This window comes from Hypanus sabinus, chromosome 16 (genome assembly GCF_030144855.1).
Source record: "Hypanus sabinus isolate sHypSab1 chromosome 16, sHypSab1.hap1, whole genome shotgun sequence".
NCBI classification, from domain to species: Eukaryota; Metazoa; Chordata; class Chondrichthyes; order Myliobatiformes; family Dasyatidae; genus Hypanus; species Hypanus sabinus.
The window spans coordinates 42,431,368-42,457,487 of NC_082721.1; the positions used below are offsets into that span (position 1 = coordinate 42,431,368).

Sequence of the window (26,120 nt, forward strand, 5' to 3'; positions counted from 1 at the left end):
TGCTCCGTTCTACTCTCATTATAGGAAGGATGCAGAAGATTTAGAGCATGCAGAGAAGATTTACCATTATGCTGCCTGGATTAAAGTGCATGTCTTATGAGGATAGGTTATGTGGATAGGACTTTGCTCTTTGGAGTGAAGGAGGATGAAAGGCAACTTGATAGAGCTGTTCAAGATGATATGAGGCACAGATCAAGTGGATAGCCAGAGACTTCTTCCCAGGAAGGAAGTGGATAACACAAGGAGGCATCATTTTAAGGTCGGAGGAAAGTATTGTGGGGAAGTTAGAGTTATGTTTTTGTTTTACACGGACAGTGTGTGGAATGCGCTGCTAAGACAGTAGAGGTAGATATATCAGAGAAATTTAAGAAACTTAGATAAGCACATGGATGACAGTAAAATGGAGAGCCATATATGAGTATAGGGTCAGACTGATTTTAAAGTAGGTTAAAAGGTCAGCAAACATCATGGGCGGAAGGACCTGTACCGTGCTGTAGTGTTCTATGTTCAAATCTATTTGTTAACCAACTCTTAACCCAAGCAGCATTTTTCCCATAATGCCATACATTCTAATTGTGTTCAAGTAACTTATCAAAATCAGATTTATTGTCACCAGCATGTCATGAAATTTGTTAACTTAGCAGCAGCAATTCAATGCAATTCATAATATAAAAGAAAAATAAATAAATGTATGGTGAATAGATTAAAAATCATGCAAAAAGGAACAGAAATAATATATATTAAAAAGTTAGGTAGGGTTCACAGGTGCAAAGTCCATTTAGGAATCAGATGGCAGAGGGGAAGAAGCTGTTCCTGAATCACTGAGTGTGTGCCTTCAGGCTTCTGTACCTCCTACCTGATAGTAACACTGAGAAAAGGGCATGTCCTGGGTGCTGGAGGTCCTTAATAATGGATGCTGCCTTTTAAACAGACTGCTCCTTGAAAATGCCCTGGTACTTTGTAGGCTAGTACTCGAGATGGGAATGACTAATTTTACAACCCTGTGCAGCTGTGCAGTAGCACCCCCCCCCCCCCAAATCCCAGACAATTGTACAGCCTGTCAGAATGCTCTCCATGGTACATGTATAGAAGTTTTTGAGTGTTTTTGTTCGCATACCAAATCTCTTCAAGCTCATAATGAAGTAAGTTGCTGTCTTGCCTTCTTTATAGATAAATCGATATATTGGGACCAGGTTAGATCCTCAGAAATCTTAACACCCAGGAACTTGAAACTGCTCACTCTCTCCACTTCTGATCCCTCTATGAGGATTGTATGTGTTCCTTCATCTTACCCTTCCTAAAGTTCACAATCAGCTCTATCGTCTTACTGACATCAAGTGCAAAGCTGTTGCTATGACATCACTCCTCAAGTTGGTATATCTCACTCCTGTACGCCCTCTTGTCCCCATCTGAGATTCTACCAACAATGGTTGTATCAGCAGCAAATTTATAGATGGTATTTGAACTATGCCTAGCCACACAGTCATGGGTTTAGAGAGAGTAGAACAGTGAGCTAAGCACACCCCCCTGGGATGCACCAGTGTTGATAATCAGCGAAGAGGAAATATTATCACCAATCCGCACAGACTGTGATCTTCCAGTTAGGAAGTCAGGGATCCAACTGCAGAGGGAGGTACAGAGGCTCAGCTTCTGTAACTTATCAATAAGGATTGTGGAATTGTGGACAGTGTTAAATGCTGAACTATAGTCGATGTACAGCATCCTGACATGGGTGTCCTGACTTAAGCAATGCTTTAGAAAAGACCTTCTTAAGCTTTCAGTTGAATCCTATTGAAAATGGAAACTTCTTGGTTAGTTCAATCCCATAGACAAGTTAGAACACGGGAGACTAATCAATCGTTCAAAGATAAATATAAATTACTTTGATTCACATATGTATTGTTATCACAAATGCATATCTTAAGGATAAAGGAAACAAGTAAAACATGCACATTTCAGTTGTAATATTAGCCAAACAGAGAAAAACAACCAAGATGGCCACCAAGCATACATTAAAAACATACATCTTTCATGTTGATCAATACAAACCAATCTTGAAGTAATTAAAAAAACAGCTATGCATCTGCATGAAAAGGCACTTCAAAAATTATTTTGGACTATAATCACCATTCACTTTCCTACTCAGAGAAAAGTGAATTGAATTAATAAAATGTTATGAACAAATAAGCAGATTTGTCCAAGGATTATTTTTTAAATGATTTACAATATTGTCATCTGCACTCACAGTAATGGGAAAAAAAGAGTCCTCGCAGGACAACAAGAAAGCACATGTGGACCAGAAAGTAAAAGGCAACGAAGAATCAAAAATGTAAAGGGTTTGAGGCGAAAATAGAAAACAAAGGACAGTCAAAATTTTCCCCAGAAGCAGCTCCAAGATTGTGAATTTGTACAGACTAAGGTGGGATGCCATGGCTAGCTACTGAAAAGCAGAAATCTATACCGGCTTGTGTGACACAAAATACTACCAAATGTTTACACATTCTTCATTGTGACTTATCTTCAATACAAACTAATCTCTTCGACTTTCTCAGGATGTGTTTGACAATAATTACTCTGGTCTTAATTCTCATCCTATGATAAAAGTATATTATTATACTTAAATTATAACACAATTCAATAAAGCTCCCCTGGTTTAAAGAACTATAATACACATAACCCACTGCATAAATTTTGTGTACTTTTTGATGCCATCCTGCCTGGAACGAAGACCATGAAAAAAAATGACAATTTAAAAAATGATTTCCTAAAGCTGCATTGCAACTTAAATTCTCTGAGCTGGCTAGTTTATCTGATCCATGTGAATTAAACTGCTCAGTAAATGAAATGATTGACTCTTACAACAATAGCTTGACAAATATATTAAAGAGAGTCCCTGCATAGGGTTAAAAAGAAACCATTTAGTAAAACTTCACCACGGTTAAACAATTCTCTCCACAAACTCAAGAGATCATGCAGAGTAGCTGAGATAAAATGGAGAAAAACTGGGTTAGAAGTCCACGGCAATGTTTTCAAGGAAAAACTAGCTTTCTTTAAATGCTGCTATATGCTCTGCAAGAGCAGCCATTTTTCAAAGATTATTGCAGAGAATAGTGGTGATTCAAGAATATTGTTCTCAACTATAAACTGAATGTTGAAACCTGCCCAAATCTATAATGTCCCCAGTCAGGCATCTGCCAAAATGAGAGGAATTTGCAATATTTTTTGATCAACAAAATTACTTCCATTAGGGCGAGTACAGTTACAGATACTGGTAACCTCTACAGCCAATCTTGCAAAAAGAGAGCAGCCATGTCAAAACTTACAAGTACTTCTGATTCAGAACTCTAAGATTGTGAGAGTAAACCATACACCTACTGTCTCTACCTGACCCTACCACACTTTTTAAATAGTGTTTTCAACTCTGTTGGGACAATTATTATCATATCCCTTGAAAATGGAGGTTTTCCAGATGCCTTCAAAACTGCAGCTGTCAAATCTCTACTTAAAAAAAACAAACTTTGATAGTGAGGTACTGGCTAACTACAGTGCTATATCAAATCTTGTCTTCCAAGGCAAGATTCTTGAGAAAGTTATCATCAGGCAACTGAACAAATTTCTGAATGATTACACTTTTCTAGAAAAGTTTCAGTCAGGTTCTAGAGCAAACCACAGCACCACATGCTAACAAATTTGACAGCATCCTCAGGTTCAGCACTGATCCAACAGATTCTCAATTCCAGTTCTTCTTAATCTCTAAGTGTGCCTTTGACACAATTGATCACAGCATTCTCCTAGATCGCCTTGAGAACTGGTTTGGCCTCTCTGGTACTGCCCTTGATTGGCTTTGTTCATACACCTTAGAGAAATTATTCTGTCCATCTTAGAGACCAATTTTTTAAAAGTCACAAGGTGCTTATGTTGCTCAGGGTGCTGTCTTAGCCCCTACTCTTATCCTTATACATACTCCCTCTTAGAAGACATCATTAGAGAGCTTAAACCTGATTTCCAATTATACAGATGACATACAATTGTGTATTTTGGTTGAACTTGATGATGACAACACCTGATCTTCTCTGACTTCTGCTATGGTTTCAATAAACAAATGGATAAGCACAGATTTCCTAATATTAAAAGACAATAAAACCAAAACACTTTTGGTTGGTCCCAAAGCCAAAAGAGAATAAACTTCATGATAAACTTGGGAACTTGACTACCCTTGTAAAATCAGAAGTAACTAGCCTGGGCGTTATCCTTGATTTAGATTTGAATTTTAAATTCTACATAAAGTGAGCAAATCAGCATTTCTACACTTACTGCAAAGGTACTGTACATTCATTTCTGTTATGTAATGATGCTAAAAACTAATTCGCACCATTATATTGAATAAACTATATTGCAGCAATGTGCTTTTACTGGCTTTCCAAAGCAATCTATTGCCAAACTTCAATTCATTCAGAGCACCGCTGCTATACATTTAACCAAAGCCAGGATGAGAAAACACATCACTCCTGTACTAGCTATTCTGCACTGGCTTCCTGTATCTTTTAGAATTGATTTTAAAGTTCTTACTTGATTATAAAGCTTTTCATGACCTGGGACCAGAGAACATCACAAAATCGTTTTCGTTTTATAATCCTGTCTGAGCTACAGGTTTTCTTCTGCTGGTCTCTTAAATTTAAACATTCTCCCTCAAATGCTAATTGGCAGGTCAGCCTTTTGATCTACACTCATGAACTGTGGAATTCAATACCTAAAACTATAAGAGATGTAGACTCAGTTGACACTGTAAAATACCAGCTAAAAAGCTATTTATTTAAGTTTGCTTTTAACTAACATCTTTTTGTCTTTTATTTTCATGTTTGTACTTTTATCCCATTGTAAAGTACTTCGAACTACATCATCTGTATGAAATGCATTCTATAACTAGTTATTATTATTAAATGCATCTGTATTTTAATGAAATCACACTCCCTCAATTACATTTTTCAATACAGGGTTATCATTCCATTAAATGTAGTTATGTGTTACTATTCTGCCAAATCTATTTTGTGATCTAAAGCAAGTATTTGAAGAAAACAAAATTTTAAATGCACAAATTGAAACTAACGAGCCAAAACAAGACCAGGTTATTTGTGTATTGCACAATTTACAAATGGACATTAAAAATTATCTGAGATACATACTGCATTAATATAAATCCAATCAATGCATGCATTAAAGTAAGTAAACTTCCTGAACTGTTAATCTTTCTCTCTCCAAAGAGTTCCTTCCTGAACATAAAACACATTCTTCCCTAAAACATTAAAGCAAAATCAATCCCAATTTTCTCTGCCAGTTAAAGATCACTACTTCACCATGACACTGACCTGGAATGGCAACAGAAAAAAAAGACTATCTACTTTGCTTGGAATAGATTTGCTTATAAATGATCAAAAAGTGATCCAGACAAATATTTGCCAACAAAACTGTACTAAACAATAGTGTACCTCAGATTGGGACTGCGAATGGGACTTCACTGTCCCTAGAATGGGCAACTGAGTATCCAGAGAAGAAATACGTGCCTACAGTGATGATTAAATTTCCAGCTAAAGGTAGTCCCCGAGTTATGAACATCCAACTTACGGACAACTCATACTTACGAACCGAGGAAGGAGAACACCGTCTGCCATTTTAGATCATTGCCGTTGACACTGTGTTGAGTGTGTAACTTTGTATTTGGCTTAAATTTTTCTTACCAAGTTTCACCCTGACTCTGCCCGCACCCTACCCCACCATTCCGGTCGGCTGGTGGTGTAGTGAGATCAGCACCGGGCTCGAGAATGGATGTTCCCGAGTTCAATCCAGTGACAGACCACTCCCGTGCCAAGTTGATGTCGATCCAGTGAGTCCCGTACCATCCATGCCCGGTTGATGTCGAACTCACAACTCGACCTTGTTAAAAAAAGCACTACCAGTTTAAATTCCCACGCTGAATATTGTGGAGGATCAAATACCCAAACCCAGCACAGCCTCCACTTGTCCCATTCAACCTGTCTCAGTGCAATGGACTTTAGGACCCGGGGAATTCAGTGCGGTGGTCCTTAGGACCCAGCGGACCTTGGGAGCCAGCGGAGGTCGGGACCCACCACCTGCAGTGTTTCTGTTCCGTTGATGGGAAGCGATCGCGATTGAAAGTAAAGTGGAAATAATGAAGTGTTTGGAAAGAGGTGAAACGCCATTGGTCATTGGAAAAGTGTTAGGCTACAGTCAGTCAACGATTGGAACAATTTTAAAAGATAAAGGATAAAGTGAGAAAAGTGAGAATAATGGAGCATGTGAAAGGCCCTGCCCTGATGAAAGCTACAATTATTACTAAGCAATGCAGTGGTTTAATTATTGGAATACATACGTTTAAGTGTTTTATATGTATAGAATGGTAAAATATATACTATATACTAAGACAAACGTTTGACTAACTGACGCTAAATAATACCGGATGTACTTGTTCCCACTTACATACAAATCCGACTTAAAGACGGACACAGGAATGGAACTCGTTCGTAACCCGGGGACTCCCTGTACTCAAATCCTTTTCCTTAGCTCTGCACACAGTAAAGAAAATGCAAATTGTTACTTACATTAATTGCTACCTTTAATAGACAGGTAGCTTGGGCTCAACATGAAATAAAATATTGTTTCATGTTCTTAAAACTTCACTTGTTCCACTTGAAATTTTAAACCACAAAGGCACTACAGAAAGTTTATTGAGTAAATTAAATGGGAGCATTTTCTCTTTTAACTCAATTTTTTTTAACTGAATACACACTCTTCAAAATATTTTCAAACAAGCACAGATTATTGTACACAGCATTTCATAAATATTTCATAGCTTAATGCTTTCAACTTTATTTGTTCTTCTTAAATTTAGGCAATTCCAACTCCAATTTCAGATTTGTAACTCTCTAAGTATCCAATTAATTTATGTAATCTCTTAACAATAGGAGCTACCTCCCATGGCTCTAAATTAGACAAAACTCATTTGCAATTTTGTGAGCAACAAACTGACCAGTATTTAGTGAAGTTAATTGTCTCATGTTAATAAGACAGCAACAATACATTAGCGAAGATCTCTCTTTCACACTGAATGCTTTGAAATAAATGATAAGCAATCTAACAGGGAGAAATAACCTCCTTCTTTCATGCATATGGAAGTTTTATTCTTTCTCCAAATAACTTTGTTATTATTAAGCTATTTATGAGCTTGGACTTAAACCTGTAGGAATACTTGTACGAGGCCCTCCCCATTTTTATAATATAAAAGTTGCTGCTGATCAGCATGAAATGATCTAATGATGGGCAGTCATCTCTTCAGCAATCTGCAAGCAGAGTTAATGGACAATGATATTCAGACATATGACACTTGCAATTGCCACTGACTGTGTTAATCTTAACTTTACAACTAGCAATTACCATTTGTAATTAACATTATGCTGTATTGTAGAAATGGACTATTACATCAATCACAAAAGCCCTGGAACAATAAATTAGTTTTCTTTCTAATCCATCAAGTCCTTTCAAAATCAAACATACCTAACTTCATTTCTAATATTGTTGAGTAATACAAATCCATCAAAGAGGCTTTATACATTTAAGATTTTTAATAGCCATCATCCTTAACCTTTTTAATACCTTAATCACTGAAGTACAAGCAAGTCTGAAAGGTTAATTCCCATCAACTATCCACCATCCCTCCCAATCACCATTCATTTTTACTGAAAGCTTAAAGGATTCATTACTCACTAAAGGATGATTCTGGTCAGGATGTGTATCAATGACAGTATCAGTATTCCAAACAACTTCATCTTACCTGACACAAAATTACCTCAATATACAGAAGGCCAGCAGTTCCAGCTATCTCCTGTTACCATTCTTAGCATTATTAAAATTTGTTTCTAAGCCTCATTATATTCACTAAACATTGGACAGGAGAATGACGTGATCTCAGCAGCCTATTAATACCTGCTGAAATCTTTTTATTTACTGCCACTCAATTGCAATAAATTGATAACCGTGAGTCAATGTCCAATCTTAACATTATTAAATCATTACACCATAGAAAACTGTGGCCTAATGATCTGCTATTTGGAGGAGGAGATCATATCTGTATAAATATGAATTTTGGATATTAATTCATATTTTGACCTCTCACATATCAAATACCACTGTAAAAGAAAATAAGGTTATATATTAAAAACAAATCTTTCCTCCTTCTACATGGTTTGGGGCTATCCTAATAGGTTATTGGTGTGGTACTGAAACAATAAGATCACAGAATCATTTTATGGCTTGTCTGAACCTGAATCAACACAGCAGGAGTAAACAGCTCAAAGACACTCAAGGGCCTCCAAGGCAACATATGCAAAACCTGCTTTTGAAATATTCCTTGAGAACTGAGAAAACTTGTGATGAACAGCATCTAAGAAACCAAAACTAAGTATGTACAGAGGAGAGGAAAGGGGGAATCAAATCCCAATATAGTCTCATAGCCACAGAGCACCATGGTACAGAAATAGGCAGGCCCCTTGGACCATCAGCATGTGCCAAAATGTTATTCTGGCTTAGTTACATTGACCCTTAGCCCTCCATACCCCACCCCATCCACGTACTTATCCAAACTTCTTATAAAGGTTCCAAATGAACCTGCTTCCGCCACCACCAACAGCTCACTCCACAAGTCTTGCCAGTCTGTGTGAAGTATTTCCCCTCAGGATCCCTTTAAATATTTCACCTTCCACCGTATAACTTCTAGTTCTCATGTCACCTAACCTCTGGAAAATCCCCCTAACTATACCCCTCAATTTTCCATGCTTCTATCAAATTTCCCCTCATTCGGCTATGCTCGCACTCAATTTTTACTGATTTTGACGTTGTTACTTCACACACTGGAAACAGCAACAGGTTTAGAGTCTGAAATTCTAATTACGTACACAGAGATGACAAAGTGATATGCAGAGCACTACTAGTAACACGTGCATCAACATTTTCTTAATGTCACATGCTGTCCGGCCAGCTGAGTAGTTTCAGCATGTTCTGATTTCGTTCTGAATTCCCAGTTGATGTAGTTGCTCTCTGTTCAAGGCCAGAATTAGACACAGCAGTGACATTTGCCAGTAGTTAAATTTTCCTCATTAAGCAGCATAATCCACAAACTCTCTCACTGATAGAATTGTTTCCTACAATTACCAGCTAAAAGGATTCCAATTCTTTATGACCAGGAGCTAAATAATAACTTTTATTCATGGAAAAAAAGCTTCAAAGAAGAAGAAGTGAATAGAAACATTCAACCTGATCTCAAAGTAATAGAAGCAGCAAGGAACACGTTGCCGCCTTTTGGAGTTTATGCACATCGCAACTAATGTAACTTCAAAGTAACATGAAGCACAACCTCAAAGATTCTAGCATTTTATATATCACTCCAATTACACATAATGCTTTACTGGCTAGCTCTGTTCCATCACCGTGAAACTGGAAAAAAAAGCATTTTCATCCACACCCACTGTACTGCTAATTGATGCTTACCATTTTTTTGAATTGTACTTTATAGCCGCAACATATAAAAAGAAATACAAATCACAAAAAAATCTATTCACAAATTGCCTTTAAGGAAGTTGAGAAAAAGCAGCAGCCAGTTATAGGACAACACCAAGGAAAACATGGCAGATGTAAAGTTGCAACAGTAGCCCTCCCTATGGTTGCTAAAGCCTCTATTTCACTTTCAACAAGATCACAAATTGTGCAAAACTAGATACAAGTGACATTTGAAAAAGAGCTGAACATATAAGCTAAAATACCATATAAAATAGCAGTTAATAATCTAATAATTAACTGCTTCAATTGATGACAGTTTGTAGTGCAAAGTGTATCTAATCATTCATTCAGCATAAAGCTTTTATTTTGCCAATTCTCTCCAGCAGATAACTCATATTGAAATGCAATTCCATAGGCAATGGACTTCAAGTAATCTCTCTTTATTTTTAAGCATCAGCAAGCTGTTAAAAAAACAATATAAAAGCCTGTCTTATTCTAGATACTAAAATGAATTCATCCTTCCCTCGACTTTCATTCATCCTGAAAGGATGGTCTGACCATAACTTAATGGCATTCTATGTTCACTGCACAGATTAGTACACCAGAACATCCAGACTGTTTAAGCTCCCAGCCACAATTTTAAAAAATTGCAAAACAGTTATGCAATTTTCTTTTGCATTTGGAATAAGCTGATCAGAACTGAGTACAGTAAGTGTGGTCTAAGTTTTCCACAAGTTATACATAACTTCTCAATGAATTCCTTGGGAAATAAAGCCCACATCTTTATTTTCATTGTTGAATACTTGTTATCTTACTAACTGAAAATGAGAAGATACTCTACAAGTTTCCTCAATTTTTCTCAAGCATACCTTTAATCCTATTTACATAATACATACAAAAATAAAATAGCAGTAAAATTGAAATTGCTTCTGAAATGGAATCATTTAAAGCACTACTTTTTACTGCTTAGTGTTAAGCTGAAATACAGTCTAAGATGATTAAATTCTACAGGTTTCCAGGAAGAGAAATCACTTTCCTTATTAAAAAGCAGTTTACTAAACCCTCCCAAGGTAAATCAGCTTTGGCTTTGTTAAATCTTCAGACAAAACCAGGCAAAACCAGCCAGCTATACCTTTTTTTACTGCAATTTGAAATATGCAATGAAATACGTGAATGCTTTACACCAGTTAGAATTATTGTCAGCAGGTGCATTCCCCAAGAAAGGTTTAGTGCAGTTCCCACTTCCAGTCAAGATGGTGTTGAGCTGCAGAAGAGTTAGAGGTCAGCCCTGAGCATCTACGGAAAAGAATTCTTCTAATTAGCAGAGTGCAGTCATGATCATGTATCTACAATATATTTAATGTCCATACATCTCCAATAGACAGGGTGATCATTCAGACATCAAGCAAGCCCCAGAAGTTTCCAGATGCCTATCACTCTAATTGTCTCATTTCCTCTTCGATTTCGATCCTTGACCTATCAGATCCATCAAAGGCCATGTCATGTCATGTCACACTTTTCTAGTTTACATCTCCCAACTGGGCATGTGATAAACACCTCTTAACAGCTCAATGCTTTAAATAAGCAGCTCTTCCAGAGTTCTCAGTTATTTTGTTTTCTTCCCAAATATAAATACATAGTATACATAAAATAAATCAGACAATCATTTCCAAAATCATTACTGTCCTCTGACCCTCCGAAATCCCTCCGCCCACAGCTTCAGCCTCATTGTCCTGGATCATATACTACCCACTTTTAACTTCTCCCTAAATTCCACAAGATCAGTAAAAGGTTGTTACTTTAGCCTGTTCTTGTACAACAGAGATCCCATTTGAACATACAGTCGGCCTCCTTTATCCGCGAGTACCGCATTCGCGAATTCAACCAACCGCAAATCGAGAAAACTGGGAAGTTCTCTTCCAGCACTTGTTGTTTGAGCATGTACAGACTTTCTTTCTTGTCATTATTCCCTAAACAATGCAGTATAACAACTATTTTACATAGCATTTACATTGTATTAGGTAGTACAAGTAATCTAGAGATGATTTAAAGTATACGGGAGGAAGTGCGTAGATTATGGTGGATCGGGATCGGAAAAAAAAATCGGAAGTTCTCTTACCAATTAAGTCAGAACAGGTACATCCAGTATTATTTAGTGTCAGTTAGTCAAACGTTTGTCTTAGTATATAGTATATATTTTACCTTTCAATGCATATAAAATACTTAAGAACGTGTGTTTCAGTGCCGGGCTTGGGAATGGAAGTTCCCAAGTTCGATCCAGTGACAGATCACTGCCAAGCGTGCTCTCCATCTGTGCCTGGTTGATGTGGAGGATCAAAAACCCAAAACCCAATAATTAAACTACTGCATTCTATAGTAATAATTGGAGCTTTCATCAGGGCAGGGCCTTTCTCACTTTATCCTTTGAAATAGTTCCGATCATGGCCCAACGCTTTTCCAATGACTGATGGCATTTCACTTCTTTCCGAACGCTTTATTATTTCCACTTTATTTTCAATCGTGATCGTGATTATTTTTGTGAACAAAAACACTGCGGATTCAGAGCTCTGCCGCCAGGTCCTAATGTCCACCACACTGAGATGGGTTAAATAAGGTCTGGGGTTCCGCTGGGTCTCAAAGTCCACTGCATTGAGACAGGTTGAATAAGGGACTTGAACATCTGCATGTTTTGGTATCCGCGAGGGGTCCCGGAACCAATCCTTCGCAGATAAGGAACACCAACTGTATTTGTTTTCATATCTTCGGTCTCTTCTATTATATTTATGATACCACTTAGCAGCTTATGTTGTTACGTATCCCGTAACTGGATAACTCACCAGCAAAGATAGAGAGGTCTGTTGGAGTCTGATGGCACTATTTTCGAATGGTTTTATTCATAAAGGGGGGCACAAAAGTAAGGTTAATACAAACACTCAGAACATATACATCGGCAAAACTCAATCTAAAGTGCGGGTATAGCAATAATCATCATTAAGAAATAATCTCGACTGTTGTCTAGGGGATAATATATTGTCCGTTGGAAATATAAAAGTCACTCAGAAGTCTTCAGGCTTCAGTCTTTTTGGGGAATCGCTGGGTTTCACGTGTTTCAGAGAGAGTGAGGAGAAACGACAAAACTTGCCCGGGTCTTTGACGAAGCAACTCCGTTGAATCAGGGGAGCGTTGTTTCCCTATTATTAGTTCGAAGTCTTTCTCGGTATTATCAGCCACCCGCTCCCCAGGCAGAGAAGTTACGGAGCGCACGTGGCTTTTTGACTGGCTTCCAGCTATCACGGGAGCGTTGAGCGATCGAGTCCTTCTGGTGCCTCTCTCTGGGGTACCGCCTTCTGCAGTCCCCTTTTATCTTGACTTGCAGAGTTGTAGATGTCCATCAAAGTAGGGTGATGCAATCCCCACCCCCACATTGCCCGAGGGTGTCCATATCCATGGTAGCTGTCACGTAGCAGGGTCATGCCCTTAGCACAGGTGTCTCAAAGAGCCCTGGCCAAAACCGTTACATTGTCTCTCATTTGCCTGGGTCCGAGACCCGAATTAATAGTGCTCTTGCGATTCTCCGGAAGGAGGGGCTGCTCCAGCCCCTTCGGCCCCTCAGAGCTGTGGTACATCCATAACAATGTTCAGTCAGCTCATTCTCACAATGAATGCCATTTTATCGGCTCTTTGTTCAATTCTGGAACACTTGGACAGCAAAAATGTATACATCAGGATGCTCTACTTTCACTACAGCTCGGCATACAATACTATCATCCCCTGAAAACTAATGAATCATGTTATAGTCCTAGTCTGGTTCCTCTCTCCACCACACTGGAAACTATATTCATGTCACCTTCTGCTCTCTAAACATACTGAATTAGAAACTTTCATCAGCCTTGCTATCAATCTCTGCCCTGCTCAGATCTTCAAATGGCCCATCTGACTCTACCCTTCATCAATTTCCTGTTGCTCCATTTTCCAGATGAAAGTGAGAGCCTAAGACTCTTGCAACTACCCTGATTGAACTTATCTCTAACTCAACCACACTCTCGCAATTTCTCCACTATTACATCCATTCTAACAATCCCACTTGCCACACAATTGATTCTAATACATTTCCCCTTTCCTTAATTATTGGTCCCCCCCCCATAATAGCTGACTGCATTTTAAATATATCCACATTTTTCATATCTTTACTCTTCCCCGTGTCCTCTCCCCTTCTCACGAGTCTTCACAATTCTCTCAACGTAATGCCCCACCAAACATCTTCCTCTTCTCCATTGAACACACCAAAGGGACCATTATTACTCCAACATTCTAATCCACTCTTTCATTTCTACTAATTCTACACCTTCAAATATAACCATTCTAAAGCATCATAGAGGATACCATACTCTGATTTCTGCTCCTCCCTTCCCCTAATTCCTGGAAACCCATCAGGCTTTCAAGATGAGGCAGCAATTTATTTTAATATACTACAATAGCTGCTCACAGTGTAGTCTCCTATTTAAAGGGGATTGCAGAAAACCTCCATCATGACCACAAACATGTGCCTGGGGTTCAGCTGTAGGTCACTGAATATGCCATTTCATTCTCTCACTGATCCCTTTCTTCTGTCACCCATGTGTTTCAAAGGAAGCTCAATGTAAAGTCACGGAATAGCTCTTTATCCAGATAATCGTTACACAGCCTTACGGGTTCAATAAATTCAGTTAATTTACTTTTTCTAATATCTGTATTTTGTACTTCCAGTGTTCTCAATTTTGTTCCTGACTACTCAGGTTCTCTGATTTACACTCTTGCAGATTGACGTTTTACTATTCACCAATTCTTTAATACCTTAGTTCATACCATTACGATCTTTTTGTCGTCATTCCAGTTTTGAAGCACATTAGTTTTTCCTTGTTCCTTAGTTCTCTCGATTTCTCCACATCTTAAAACACATTTTATCCCAAAACTTTCTCAGTTCTGCTGAAAGTTCATTGATCTGAAACACAATGCTTCACTCTGAATAAATATTCCCTGGCCTGCTGAGTATTTCCAGTATGGTTTTAATTTGGCTTGTCTGCCACTTCTCGCATGAAGAATTCTAAAACCTATATGTTGACAATCAAAAGTTTTCAGCATCTTTAGGGCCACCAAAAACTACTTTTTTTTTCCCCAAACTACTGAAGGGAAAGTAAGTACATCACATAATAAAGGTTTTCAAAACTATTTAGATGGAAACAAAGACACAAAGAAAATTATTAAATTATTGTACTAAAGGCAGAAATAGCTTTCAAGAGGCAAATGGACATCTTTAAGAGAAAAGCTGGCAGATTCAATTGACAGCTTCTGACATATCATGCCAGAAATATTTTTCTATTTTACTATCAAATACTACAAAGCTAAAAACTCAAAACTCTCACAAAATGCTGGTAGAACACAGCAGGCTAGGCAGCAGCTATAGGGAGAAGCGATGTCTCGGGTTGAGACCCTTCGTCAGGACAGCCTGCTGTTCTATCAGCATTTTGTGTGTTGTTGTTTGAATTTCCAGCATCTGCAGATTTCCTCGTGTTAACTCAAAACTCTTTTTTCCAACAACCTCAGCAATTACTTGGCCAGACTTAGTTAATATGGAGACTCATCCCTTTAATGTCTTCCTGACAGTGATCTCCTCTATCTTATCTAGTCTCTTGCTTTCCTTTTAAACACATGGTGATCACATACCTTTATCTAAATTCGTAGGTTTTTTTTGAATTCCATTAAAATGGAATTTAGCCTACTTTTCTCTTTAATGATTGTGGCTGGTTAAGAGCTATTTTCAGCCTTCCGGTTTATTTTTAAATGAGATTTTATAGAGGTAGAAGGATGTGCACTATGGAAACAGGCCATTTGGCCTGCCACATCTGTGTACCCATCTTCACTAATCCCATCTCCCAGCATCTACATTTACAATTTTGTCTTGACAAAACATCATCTGGAATACATTTTATCCTCCTGCAAATTAAATTTGGGGAGTTGTCCATGTGTGAAACTGTGAATTTCTCTTCATATCAAAGTTCTGAATTAATTCCCATCAAAATCTGCGCAACGCTAATTGCATTTAAGTGGGAGAAAGGGGGAAATATACTGACCATGTGCCTAGTCTAACAATTTTGTTTTACATTAATTTTGGGTTCAATTAGGCATCTTCCAATTAAATATTAAAGATTTCAAAGATGGTTAAGATTTTAATTAGTCATTTTGTATTAAGCCGACACATGCACATCAGATACAAATGACCTGAACTTCAGTCTGTTAGTCAAAGGTTACAATCTTGTACTTGATAAGAGCCCTTTAAAGTGCTTTTCTAACCAAGTCATGTACATTAGAAGAAATCAATTTCACAGTGACTGCACAGAGGTTGTACAAACAGCCGATGTGTATTCTAACATGCTATAATTACCCAAAAGTGAAGACAAGGAATTTAAAATGCATAATTTCTTGCCCATACTGAAAGTTCATCCATGTGAATAAACTCATTCTGATGAATGCTGACATGCATAAAATGCCATCATTGCAAATTGAAACTCAAAGCACAGTCCTGCAATGACTGAGTTGGATTTTTTAAAATATATATAGTAAACTTAAGACAGCCTAGGCCCCCAAAAATACCTGTTCATACAACCTGTAATCAAACTAAAATTAATCATCACCCATCTTAGAGACATCTTCCTGACTTCAGCTCTCAAACTTCCATACTATAAGCTAAAGTAGGAAAACCCTAAAGGAAATCCTGCACATCCTCCAGTACAAAAATAGACCATAACCCTAAATCATGAGATGTAACAATTTTCACCCTTTTCACTGCAAAACCTACGGTGTGGGTTCTCGAAAGAATGCTAGATGTTTGAGTCACTATCAAATTGGTGTCAAACAACTAGCATTCTCCAAGGCAATATATTATTAACAAGGTCCCAACAATAATGCAGTCATAACAGTGGCTTCTTTGGTTACATCAGTCTCACCTGTTCAGAATCTCCTCCTCCTTTCTTGCATGTTACCAACCATAGTCAGAGTTCCTTGTTCTATTTAAAGCCCATATCATTTGCTCCAGATACATACTTTGGTTTCTACGTGAATATCATGGCCTCAAAGGAATAACTACAGTTCATTTGGCCAGGGTCTGAATAATTGCTAGAAGGGTGATAATCAGACAACTTCTCCACTACCTCTGGAGCCAATATTACCCCAGTTATATTATTTGGCTCACATTGCCTTTAAGAAGCAGAACTGCAGTCTTTTTAGGGATGCTTTACTATCTTGCATTTATAGAACTGAATGTCTAAAAACTACCTCAAGGTTCTTCACAGAAGCGTTAAAACAGCATTTGATATTGAGCCACAAAATAGAATATTAGAGATGACCAAAGGCTTGGTATGACAGAGAGCTTTGAAGGAGAGACTAAAGAAATAGGACGAAATCTGAAGATATTTAGGGGACCTGAGGCCACAAGTCAATGATAGAGACAGAGAAAACTGGGAATCGTCAGAAGGCCAACATTGAAGGAACAGAGATCCAAAAATGAGTCAGCAAAGCAAGCCCATGCAAGAAATTAAATTGAGGACAAGAATATTACAAATTGACTTAACATGCACCAGTAAGACAAGAATGGGTTGCAGAATGTTCTTGGTACTGGATAAAACAAGAGCAGCAGTGCTCTGGATGAGATAACAATAACAAGAGTTGGAATGTGGGTGTTTCACCAGAGGATCATTGAAATTCTAATGGATCTGGAGTGTTTTAGCACATTCCTACACCAATGATATACCAATTCAGTTTAATTCTCAACTAGACTGAAATTGGCAAAAAGTTGTGAATAAAATTCCTCTTTCACATTTATGAAAAGCCAATAATGGAACTGAACTTATAATCTGTAACATACAATTATCAGCAAGTTATGGTCAGTGCTTATGAAAAGCTTCTGGCTACTGATCAAATATTCTGCTTATACAACAGACAGATAAAAGTAAAATAATGAACTTTGAATGTATAAATTAATTTGAACTTAATTATATACACATAACCGTTAATCTAGCTGATTCAAACAAACTTCCTTCCAGTGTTGCCAGCTTCCCACTACAGAGTCAACTGACAAAACGAACATTGTTGTTAATATTATATGATAAACAAGCACCATGATTTAGATATATAATTCAAGATTTAAACTTTTCATTTGAAGAACCTGTAAAGTAGCTCTCCATATCAACTTTGTTTAGCTGAACAGCTACTTAGGTTTGGGTCTCAGGACGGAACTTAAGCATACAATATAGGCAAACATTTCAGTATAGTAATTCTCACTTTTGCCAAAACATCAGAAAGCAATTTACTAGCTGGGAAATCTCCGAGGGTATCTTGCAGCATAAGAGACTTAAGTAAAAATTAATTTCACACCTTCAATGTCACTTATATTTACTTTATATGTTATATTAACAGAATAATGGACAAGCAGCCATGATCATGCTATATTTCACAAGCACTGACCATAACTTGCTTTTAATTGTATGCTATTGATTATGAACCTACTCTCCTTCCTGACTTGCAATAATAATGGAAAGAAATTTCATTTATATAGTGGTTCTGGGAGGGAGACAGCTCTTTGCAGAGCTACAACAATGTTTGTTGCTGCAGATGGTCAATGGAGGGCAACATTGTGAAACAGAATAGATCACTTTCTTCAATGGACAGGACTCGAGGCTGGAAGCTCAATTTAATGTCAGCTATGGTTCCAATGTTGGTAACAATTGATTTGGCCTGAAATTTTAAATGGAGCAGCAAATGGGGCCAGTGAGGAAGGAACAGAGTTCATAAGATCTCAAACATTCAATCAACATTATTTAACATAGACAAGTGTTTATAAACAGCAGCTCTTCCTCTGGAGAGATAAGAAAGCATCTGCTTTATTAAATGGGATTTATTCTAGGTCAAAGCAAGTTGTATCCAAAATTAGGCAACAGAAACAATCCTGTCAAAGCTTTTAACCCCAAATGCAGTTGTTTCCTGTTGCTAACATAAACACACTTTTCATCACATGGTAAGATATATTATTAAGATAATATTAAGATATATAATCACTGCAAGAAAGCAAAAAATATTAACAGATAACAAAAATTAAAAAGAAAAATAACGAATCTGAAATTAAAATAGAAAATACTGGAAATTGAGTACTCGTAATTAAAAAAAAATCATACAGTTATGGAAAGGTAAAAGCACAGGACAGAGCATTCTGCTTTTCAATGGTGTACCATTTCTCTGCAAGAGCAAACCAGCTTGTGCCAATTGATTGAACATTCACTAAAGCCCTGTAACTCTTTTCCTTCAACAATATGTCAAACCAATCAGGCCAAGTTAATGGTAGAAAAAGAGAGAGAGAAAGAATGAATAAATAAATCATCCCAGGATTTCCAGACAGCAATTCTGCCACATTAACCACAGTGAGGCATGTGTACTCTTAGTAACTCATGCAGCAGCTACGTAATTTGCAAAGGCTAAACTGCACCTTTAAGCCAGGAAACTACTACTTTGCTAGTTGGTTGGCAAGGATCCCAAGTCTGAAGCTGGAAGTAGCTGTAACCAATCACATGCAATCCATTGTTGGGTAGTTATGTTCGTGGCAAGGTATAAAATATTCTCTTACACAATCAATTCTCAACTTCACAATCCATCCGGTCATGGCTCTTGCGCTTTATTCTCTACCTGCACTCCACTTTCTCTGTAACTGTAACACTATAAACTGTATTCTGTTGTTGCTTTTCCCTTGTACTACCTTGACGTATTCATGCTTTGAAATGATATGTACAGATACCTTGCAAAGTTAATTTTTCCACTGTTTCTCAGTACACGAGAAAACAAACCAATTCCAGTTTCCGCACCTTTCTGGCAAGGACAGATAACTGTGAGCACTGAGGACCTACCCATGCTGCAGGGTGCCAGTGACTACAGTCACACTCCCTTGTGGATTCCAATCTTTCATTGCCAGTCATCCACAATGCATCATCCAGGCCGAAGCTCAGTATTGCAGCAGCTGGATGTCATTCTGCTACACCACTGGAATCTGAGCCACTATAAGTCAGTGGTTACTGAGCACACACAGCTGCGCATTACCAACAAGGCTCCTGCCTCTGGTGTATACACCATGCAGCCACTGGCAATGTAATTGTCACTAATGACATGCTTCACACAAAACATAACAGAACAAAACAAAAAAATGATCAGAGAACAGAGAATAATTTTGGAACTCTGCACAGCCTTGAAAGGAAAGTCTCTCTACTGCACAACCACACTGTCACATGGGTTTAGCAAATGCAGCAGACATGTACAGAGTAAATGCAGAACATAAAGTGGTGAAGAAGAGCACAAAAAAAGTGGGAAGATTGCAAGGAACAATATCTTGCTCAGAATAGACTAAAGGGAGTAAATTTTTGCAAAGTGGCTATTTATGGCTCCCTGTGTCATAATCCGGCAAGTTTAGTTCCATACTGCCAGACTGCTGCTGTGTATTGAATGTCCATGTGAACAATGGCTTCCTAGCATAATTAAAGTAGGCCAAGTTTCCACTGCAGCACGCTATGGTTCCTATGCTGTAATAAAAGTTGAGGTTAACCCACCAGATGCTGCCTAACGACCGGATTCAAATGAGTTCCGTTGGAAGTACACACCATTTTAATACCAGAAAGGATGCCAAATTCTCTATAAAACCTCGTGCAAAGTTGACAAGGACTCCACATCCTGTCATCACTGCATGCAGGCTTTCTGACATGCTGACCAACACACCACGACTTCATTGTATATTTCCATTAAACATATCCTCCCAGCTCTTTCATTAAAATATTCTACAGCAGATCTCACATTTCAACAACCTAACTCCTGCAATTTCCTTTGCCCAGGCTGATGGTCACTCAGGCATGAAGACAAACCACAGGCAAATACATAATTACATGGAATATTCAGTCTGACCTGATGTTTCAAATATTAAGTGATGATGTGTCTGCTAATTTATCATTGCCTAGACCACATGAAAGAAGAAAAAAAATAAGAGAAGGGTTATGTCAAAAAGTGGGGTGAGGAAAATGCCTGTGAGAAGCATGATATACATTCTTTTAGCACCTGCAGTTAACACATAAGAACAGATGATGAAAATGCAGAATGGGGAATGCAAGGAGGATTAAGTTTGAGCATACAACAGGATCCTCTCCATTGTAACAAGTAGCTTACTGATTGTGCAAGTTTTTCTAGGAAGTACACCTACCATACTGAAGACCTGGAGGTGTATACAAGTTGGAGGAGTGTGAGAGTGAGTAGTAAAAATACAGTTCAAGAGGACAGTAATATTATATAAGTTTTGACTTTTGATATCCTCCTGTTACTTTCCAATGGTGTGCTCCTACAGAAGTAACACGTCTTTTACCTCTCCAATCCATTCAGCACTCAAACTCCAGCACAGGATGTGAAAACCATGCAATCAGAGCTCTCTGATCTGTGCAAACCTTTGGGAAATTTTCCATTACCTCAACAGTAACTTGCACAATCTTTTGCAACTATATGCATCTCTACAGGCAGATGACAAGCCTACATTACCTGGCACTGTTACTGCTCTCAATGAAATAGTCTCAAAATAGACCCAATGGCTCAAAACTGGAGGTTATTTGGTTGCTAACACCACAAAAATATTAGGGTCCAGTAATTCCCTCTCCACAATTTCTGTCAAGCACAGAGCAACCTTGGTTCTATGAGTAGAATGATTGCTTTGCAAAATTTCTCAATATATCCGCACAAAAAAAAAAATCCCTCACAGACCCTAGCGAATGTACATTCCTTGTTGGAACTCGGATCAGGATCTTCCTGCAACAATACCAGCAGCTTAGAGTCTATGCTAAGACAGCAACCTTTCATACATTCTTTGTACTACTTTCTATAACAAACTAATTTAGCTGCTCACATGCTACGTGCTTCCAGCATTTTCCATTTTCTATACCCATTTGTTTAGTGGACAAATGAGTATGTTCAAGATTTAACAAATCAAGTTATTTTGCAGAAACAACTTGAAAAATTGGAAGTCAAGAGAGTTGCAATGTACTTATTAAAGAGATTCCTATTGATTTATGTTTTTCAGTTCAACAAATAAATGTAAATCCATCACAGAAAATTACAGTATGGAACTGCAAACCTTCATCAGATTTAGTAGCATTACTTCTACAGAAACTAAGCCTGCCATGCTACATCACACAAGGTGGCCATTCAGCTCCAGTCTTTGTTCACTCCATCATTTAACAATCATCTCAATTCCATCCTTTCACATTCCCTGTGACCCTGCAAATTATTCTTTTTCATGGCGATCTAATTTGCCTTCCAGAACCACTAATTGATTCTGCTTTTACCATCTATAAAGACTGAAGCCGGATCATAACTGTTCTGGAATTTTTTTCCCTTCTCATCTTTGTATATTTTTCCCAAAGGTTTAAATCCTAGTCCCCCAGAATCATTTGTCAATGAAAAATAGCTTCTCTCCATTTCCCTATATAAATTAGTTGGTGATCTGGACACCTCAGATTCATTTTATTTATCACATGCACATCGAAATATACAGCGAAAAGTGTTACTTGCATTAACAACCAACACAATCTGGAGACCTGCTGGGGGCAGCCTGCCACTATTAAATAGTCCTCCCAACTTCCTTACTTCAGAGAACAAAGTGGTTTCTCCAATCTAACCTTGCAGGTGAGACCTCTCATCTCTGTTCTGCAAGTTATGCGTAAATCATGTTAATTTATGACTGTTCTCTTCTTTTAATGTACTGTGCTGCTGCATCTGCTGCAAAAAGGTACTTTTCATGGCATTTACATCCCGTGTATGTGTGCCTATGTACAACAATAAACTTGAATAACTATTCTATTCTCTAAATACTTTCTTCTTTCTTTCAGTGATCTTCAGATCATTACTGAAGTGTGGTGATGGATCAACAACAATGGAATATTTGCTCTGCATATTTAATATATTCAGAGGAAAAATATTAAAACAATGTAGATGCACCTACAGTCCAAACTAAAGGCAATTACATGATTACACTGGTATCTCATGTAGTGCCAGGAAGGCACTTACAGGAATGAAAATACCAATGGAATCTGCATTGAATGGGTCACCGTAGCCATATTTAGATGTACTGAAGACTGGAGATTCCAGTGGGAACTTGACACAAACTCCTGGCCTCCTCCCTCTCAATACGTCTGCTGGCCATTAAGTTTGTTACCATTTGGAACTCTCGAGACTAGGAATGGTTAGGATCCCGGAGCAAGGTTCCTGCGAGTGAAGTGTACCCTGACTTTGACGGTAGTGCAGGTGCTTGTATCAGTCAACTCACAGTTTCTACAAACTTTTCACTGTAACTTTTCTCGTTTTTGCCAGTTCTGATGAAGGATCTTCGACCCCAAACAGCAAAACTGTTTCTCTCCCTATGTTTTAATGCTCACTGCCAGTTATGCATGTTTGCCACACTTCTGAGGAGAAATTAAAACACCGCCTTGATAATTAAGTTTTATAATTAAGTGTCCTTAGGCTTCCCCTGAAACTCAAAACGTCTCCGCAGCTGCAAATGCAAGTACCCGCGTCACCAACACAATGGGGACCATTGAAAAAAAAACAGCAAAGGTATACACAAAGTTTGGGATGAGAAACCTGAGCATTAGAAATCAAACTTGTAAACGATGGAACATAGAAAAATCAGGGTTCAACAAAGGGTCAAAACTATGCGTACCTCAGAGATAATGAAGGGTTGCTAGACAGGAGCACAGGGACAGAAAGGAGCACGGCCATGACAGAATTTGAAAAGCAGATTGTTTTAAATTAAGAAACAAAATGTCAATAGTAAAGTAGCGTAGCAGTTAGCACAACACTATTATGGTGACAGGGACCTGGGTTCAATTCCGCCACCGTGTAAGAAGTTGGTACATTCGCCCTGTGACTGAGTGGGTTTCCTCTGGGTGTTCCAGTTTCCTCCTAATTTCCAAAGAAGTATGGGTTAGTAGGTTAATTGGTCACATGCATATAATTGGGCAGTCTGAGCTCATTGGTTCATAAAGGACCTGTTACTGTGCTGTATCTCCAAATAAACATTAAAAATAATATGATAACAAGAATGGAAGCTGGATTGCTCTCAGTGAACTATCACTCCAACTCTACATTCTTCTTTCAAAATACTCCTCCAAAGAAAATCCATGCAACTGTAATAGCTCAACAGTATTAGAAGAATTATAAGGCTCGAATTCAATCTCATAAAATCATGACCCACTGACTAAATAGTCAAAAGCTCCAAGACTATTTTCCCTCAGACAATGTACTCACCATTAGCATTCAACATTGCTCCACAATGCTTTGGACTGGCCCGTGAGAGCATGTTTTTCTTTTATTGTTCTCTGCACAATCTCATAACGTGTCTCATTTAATCACAGTCTCGTGAAATTAAATAAAATAACAGACAAATCCTCAACTGCCTTTGAATGAGCACCTGCCACACTTGCAGTACTCAAAATGAATCAACATTGTGTTTATTATTACTGACATAAGTCATGAAATTTGTTGTTCTGCAGTAGCAATACAAAAAATTACTAAGTTACAGAAATAAATAAATAGTGCAAATGAGGAGTAAGTAAATAATGCAAATGAGGAATAACGAGGTCGTGTCTACGGCCCACTCAAAAATCTCATGATGGAGGAGGAGAAGCTGTTCCTGAATCAGTGAGTATGGGTCTTCAGGCTCCTGCACCTCCTCTCTGATGGTATTAATGAGAAGAGGTCATGTCCCAGATAAGAGAGTCCTTAATGATGAACACTCATCTCTTCAAGCACCATCTCTTCAAGAAATCCTTGATAGTTGGGAATGATTTTCTGATGATGGACCTGGCTAAGACTACAAACCTCTGTAGCCTCTTTTGACTGGAGACTCCACACCCGTCAATAATGTAGAAATTTGCAAGTCTGGCGACATACCAAATTTCCTCAAACACCTAATAAAGTTGAGGATCTGGCATGCCTTCTCTGTGGTTTCATCAACACTTTGCACATAAGACAGATCTCCTGAAATACTGACGCCCAGGAACTTGAAGCTATTGATGCTTTACACTGCTTGCCCCTTAATGAGGACCAAAGCGTGTTCTCCCGAATACCCACTCCATAATCAATTCCTTGTTCTTGCTACATTAACTCTGAGACTGTAGTTGTGACACCACTCAGTGAGAAACTCATCTTACTCTTGATGCCTCCTAAGATTCTGCCAATACTGGTTTATCAGCAAATTAATAGATGGTGCCAAGCCACACAGTCATGAGTGTAAAGACAGTACAGCAGTGGGCTAAGCATGCATCTTTAAGTCACAATTGTGTGAACCATTGGCAAGAAGGTGATGTTATTACCGATCCATACTGACTTTGGTCTCCCAATAAGGAAGACAAGCATCCAATCGCAGAGGCCCAGGTATTGAAGCCTGTTGATTAGTCTAAGGTAATGACAGTGTTGAATGCTGATGTGTAATCAATAAATAGCAGCCTGACATAATGTCAGGCTGTAATCCAAGTGGTCCAAAACAGAATGGAGAGCCAGTGAGATCGAGTCCACTGTAGACCTGCTGTGGTGATAGACAAATTGCAGCATATCCAGATACTTGCTCAAGCAGGAGTTAATTCTAGCCATCACCAACTTCTCAAAGCATTTCATCACAGTAGATGGGAGTGCTACAGGACAATATTTGTTGAGGCAGCTCACTCTGTTCCTCTGGTATGACTGACAGAGTTTTGAAAAAGGTAGGAACTTCAGAATGCAGTAGTGAGAGATTGAAGATGTCCTTGAATACACCAGCCAGTCGGTCAGCACAAATTTTTAATATCCAGCCAGGTACACTGTCAGGACCTGATGCCTTGCAAGGGTTCACACTCTTGAAGGATATTCTGACATGAGACTGTAATCAAGGGTCACCAGACACTGTGGTGATTCACACAGGGATAACTTTATTCTCCCTTTCAAGGTGTTGAGCTCATTGGGGAGGGAAACAGGAATACCAAATACCAAATCTGTCCTGATAAAGGGTCTCAGCCCGAAACATCAACAGTGCTTCTCCCTATCGATGCTGCCTAGCCTGCTGTGTTCTACCAGCATTTTGTGTGTGTTGTTGTTTGAATTTCCAGCATCTGCTGATTTCCTCATGTTTGCTTACCAAATATGTTGTTAGGTTTTGTCTTACCGGAAGTAATGGCATGCAAACCCTTCCACGGCTGTTGAATATTCAGTTGAATCTTTAATTTCATATGGAACTGCCTCTTTGCTCTCATATTGGCCTATAGTATTCTGAATTGTCAGTTTCAAATGCCACAGATCTACCTCTCAGCAGACTATAAATCTCCTGGTTCAAAGAGGCAGGGCTTCTGGTTTGGGAAATATCTGTATCAGAATCAGCTCATTCTGGTACACATCTTGTAAATATGTGCATAATAGTTTCAAGGTATTGTCTCAATTTACTCATATTTTCAATAATGCCAGGCTTCATCCCCATG

General features: G+C 38.3%; 1 protein-coding gene across 5 annotated transcripts in view; it reads right to left on the reverse strand.

Moving 5' to 3' along the window:
• kdm4b (lysine (K)-specific demethylase 4B) overlaps positions 1-26,120 on the reverse strand; it is a 558,544-nt gene that overhangs the window by 393,227 nt on the left and 139,197 nt on the right. For 2 of the 5 annotated variants that reach the window (XR_009516111.1, XM_059991638.1), the window contains one exon: positions 6,496-6,581. The exons of the other annotated variants lie outside the window; for them this stretch is intronic. Coding sequence is in view for 1 of the 2 variants with exons in the window: in XM_059991638.1 (XP_059847621.1) it covers positions 6,496-6,497 (2 nt within the window). In the remaining variant the exon portion in view is untranslated. Of the gene's footprint in view, positions 1-6,495; positions 6,582-26,120 lie in introns of those variants that run through there. 5 annotated transcript variants of the gene reach the window in all.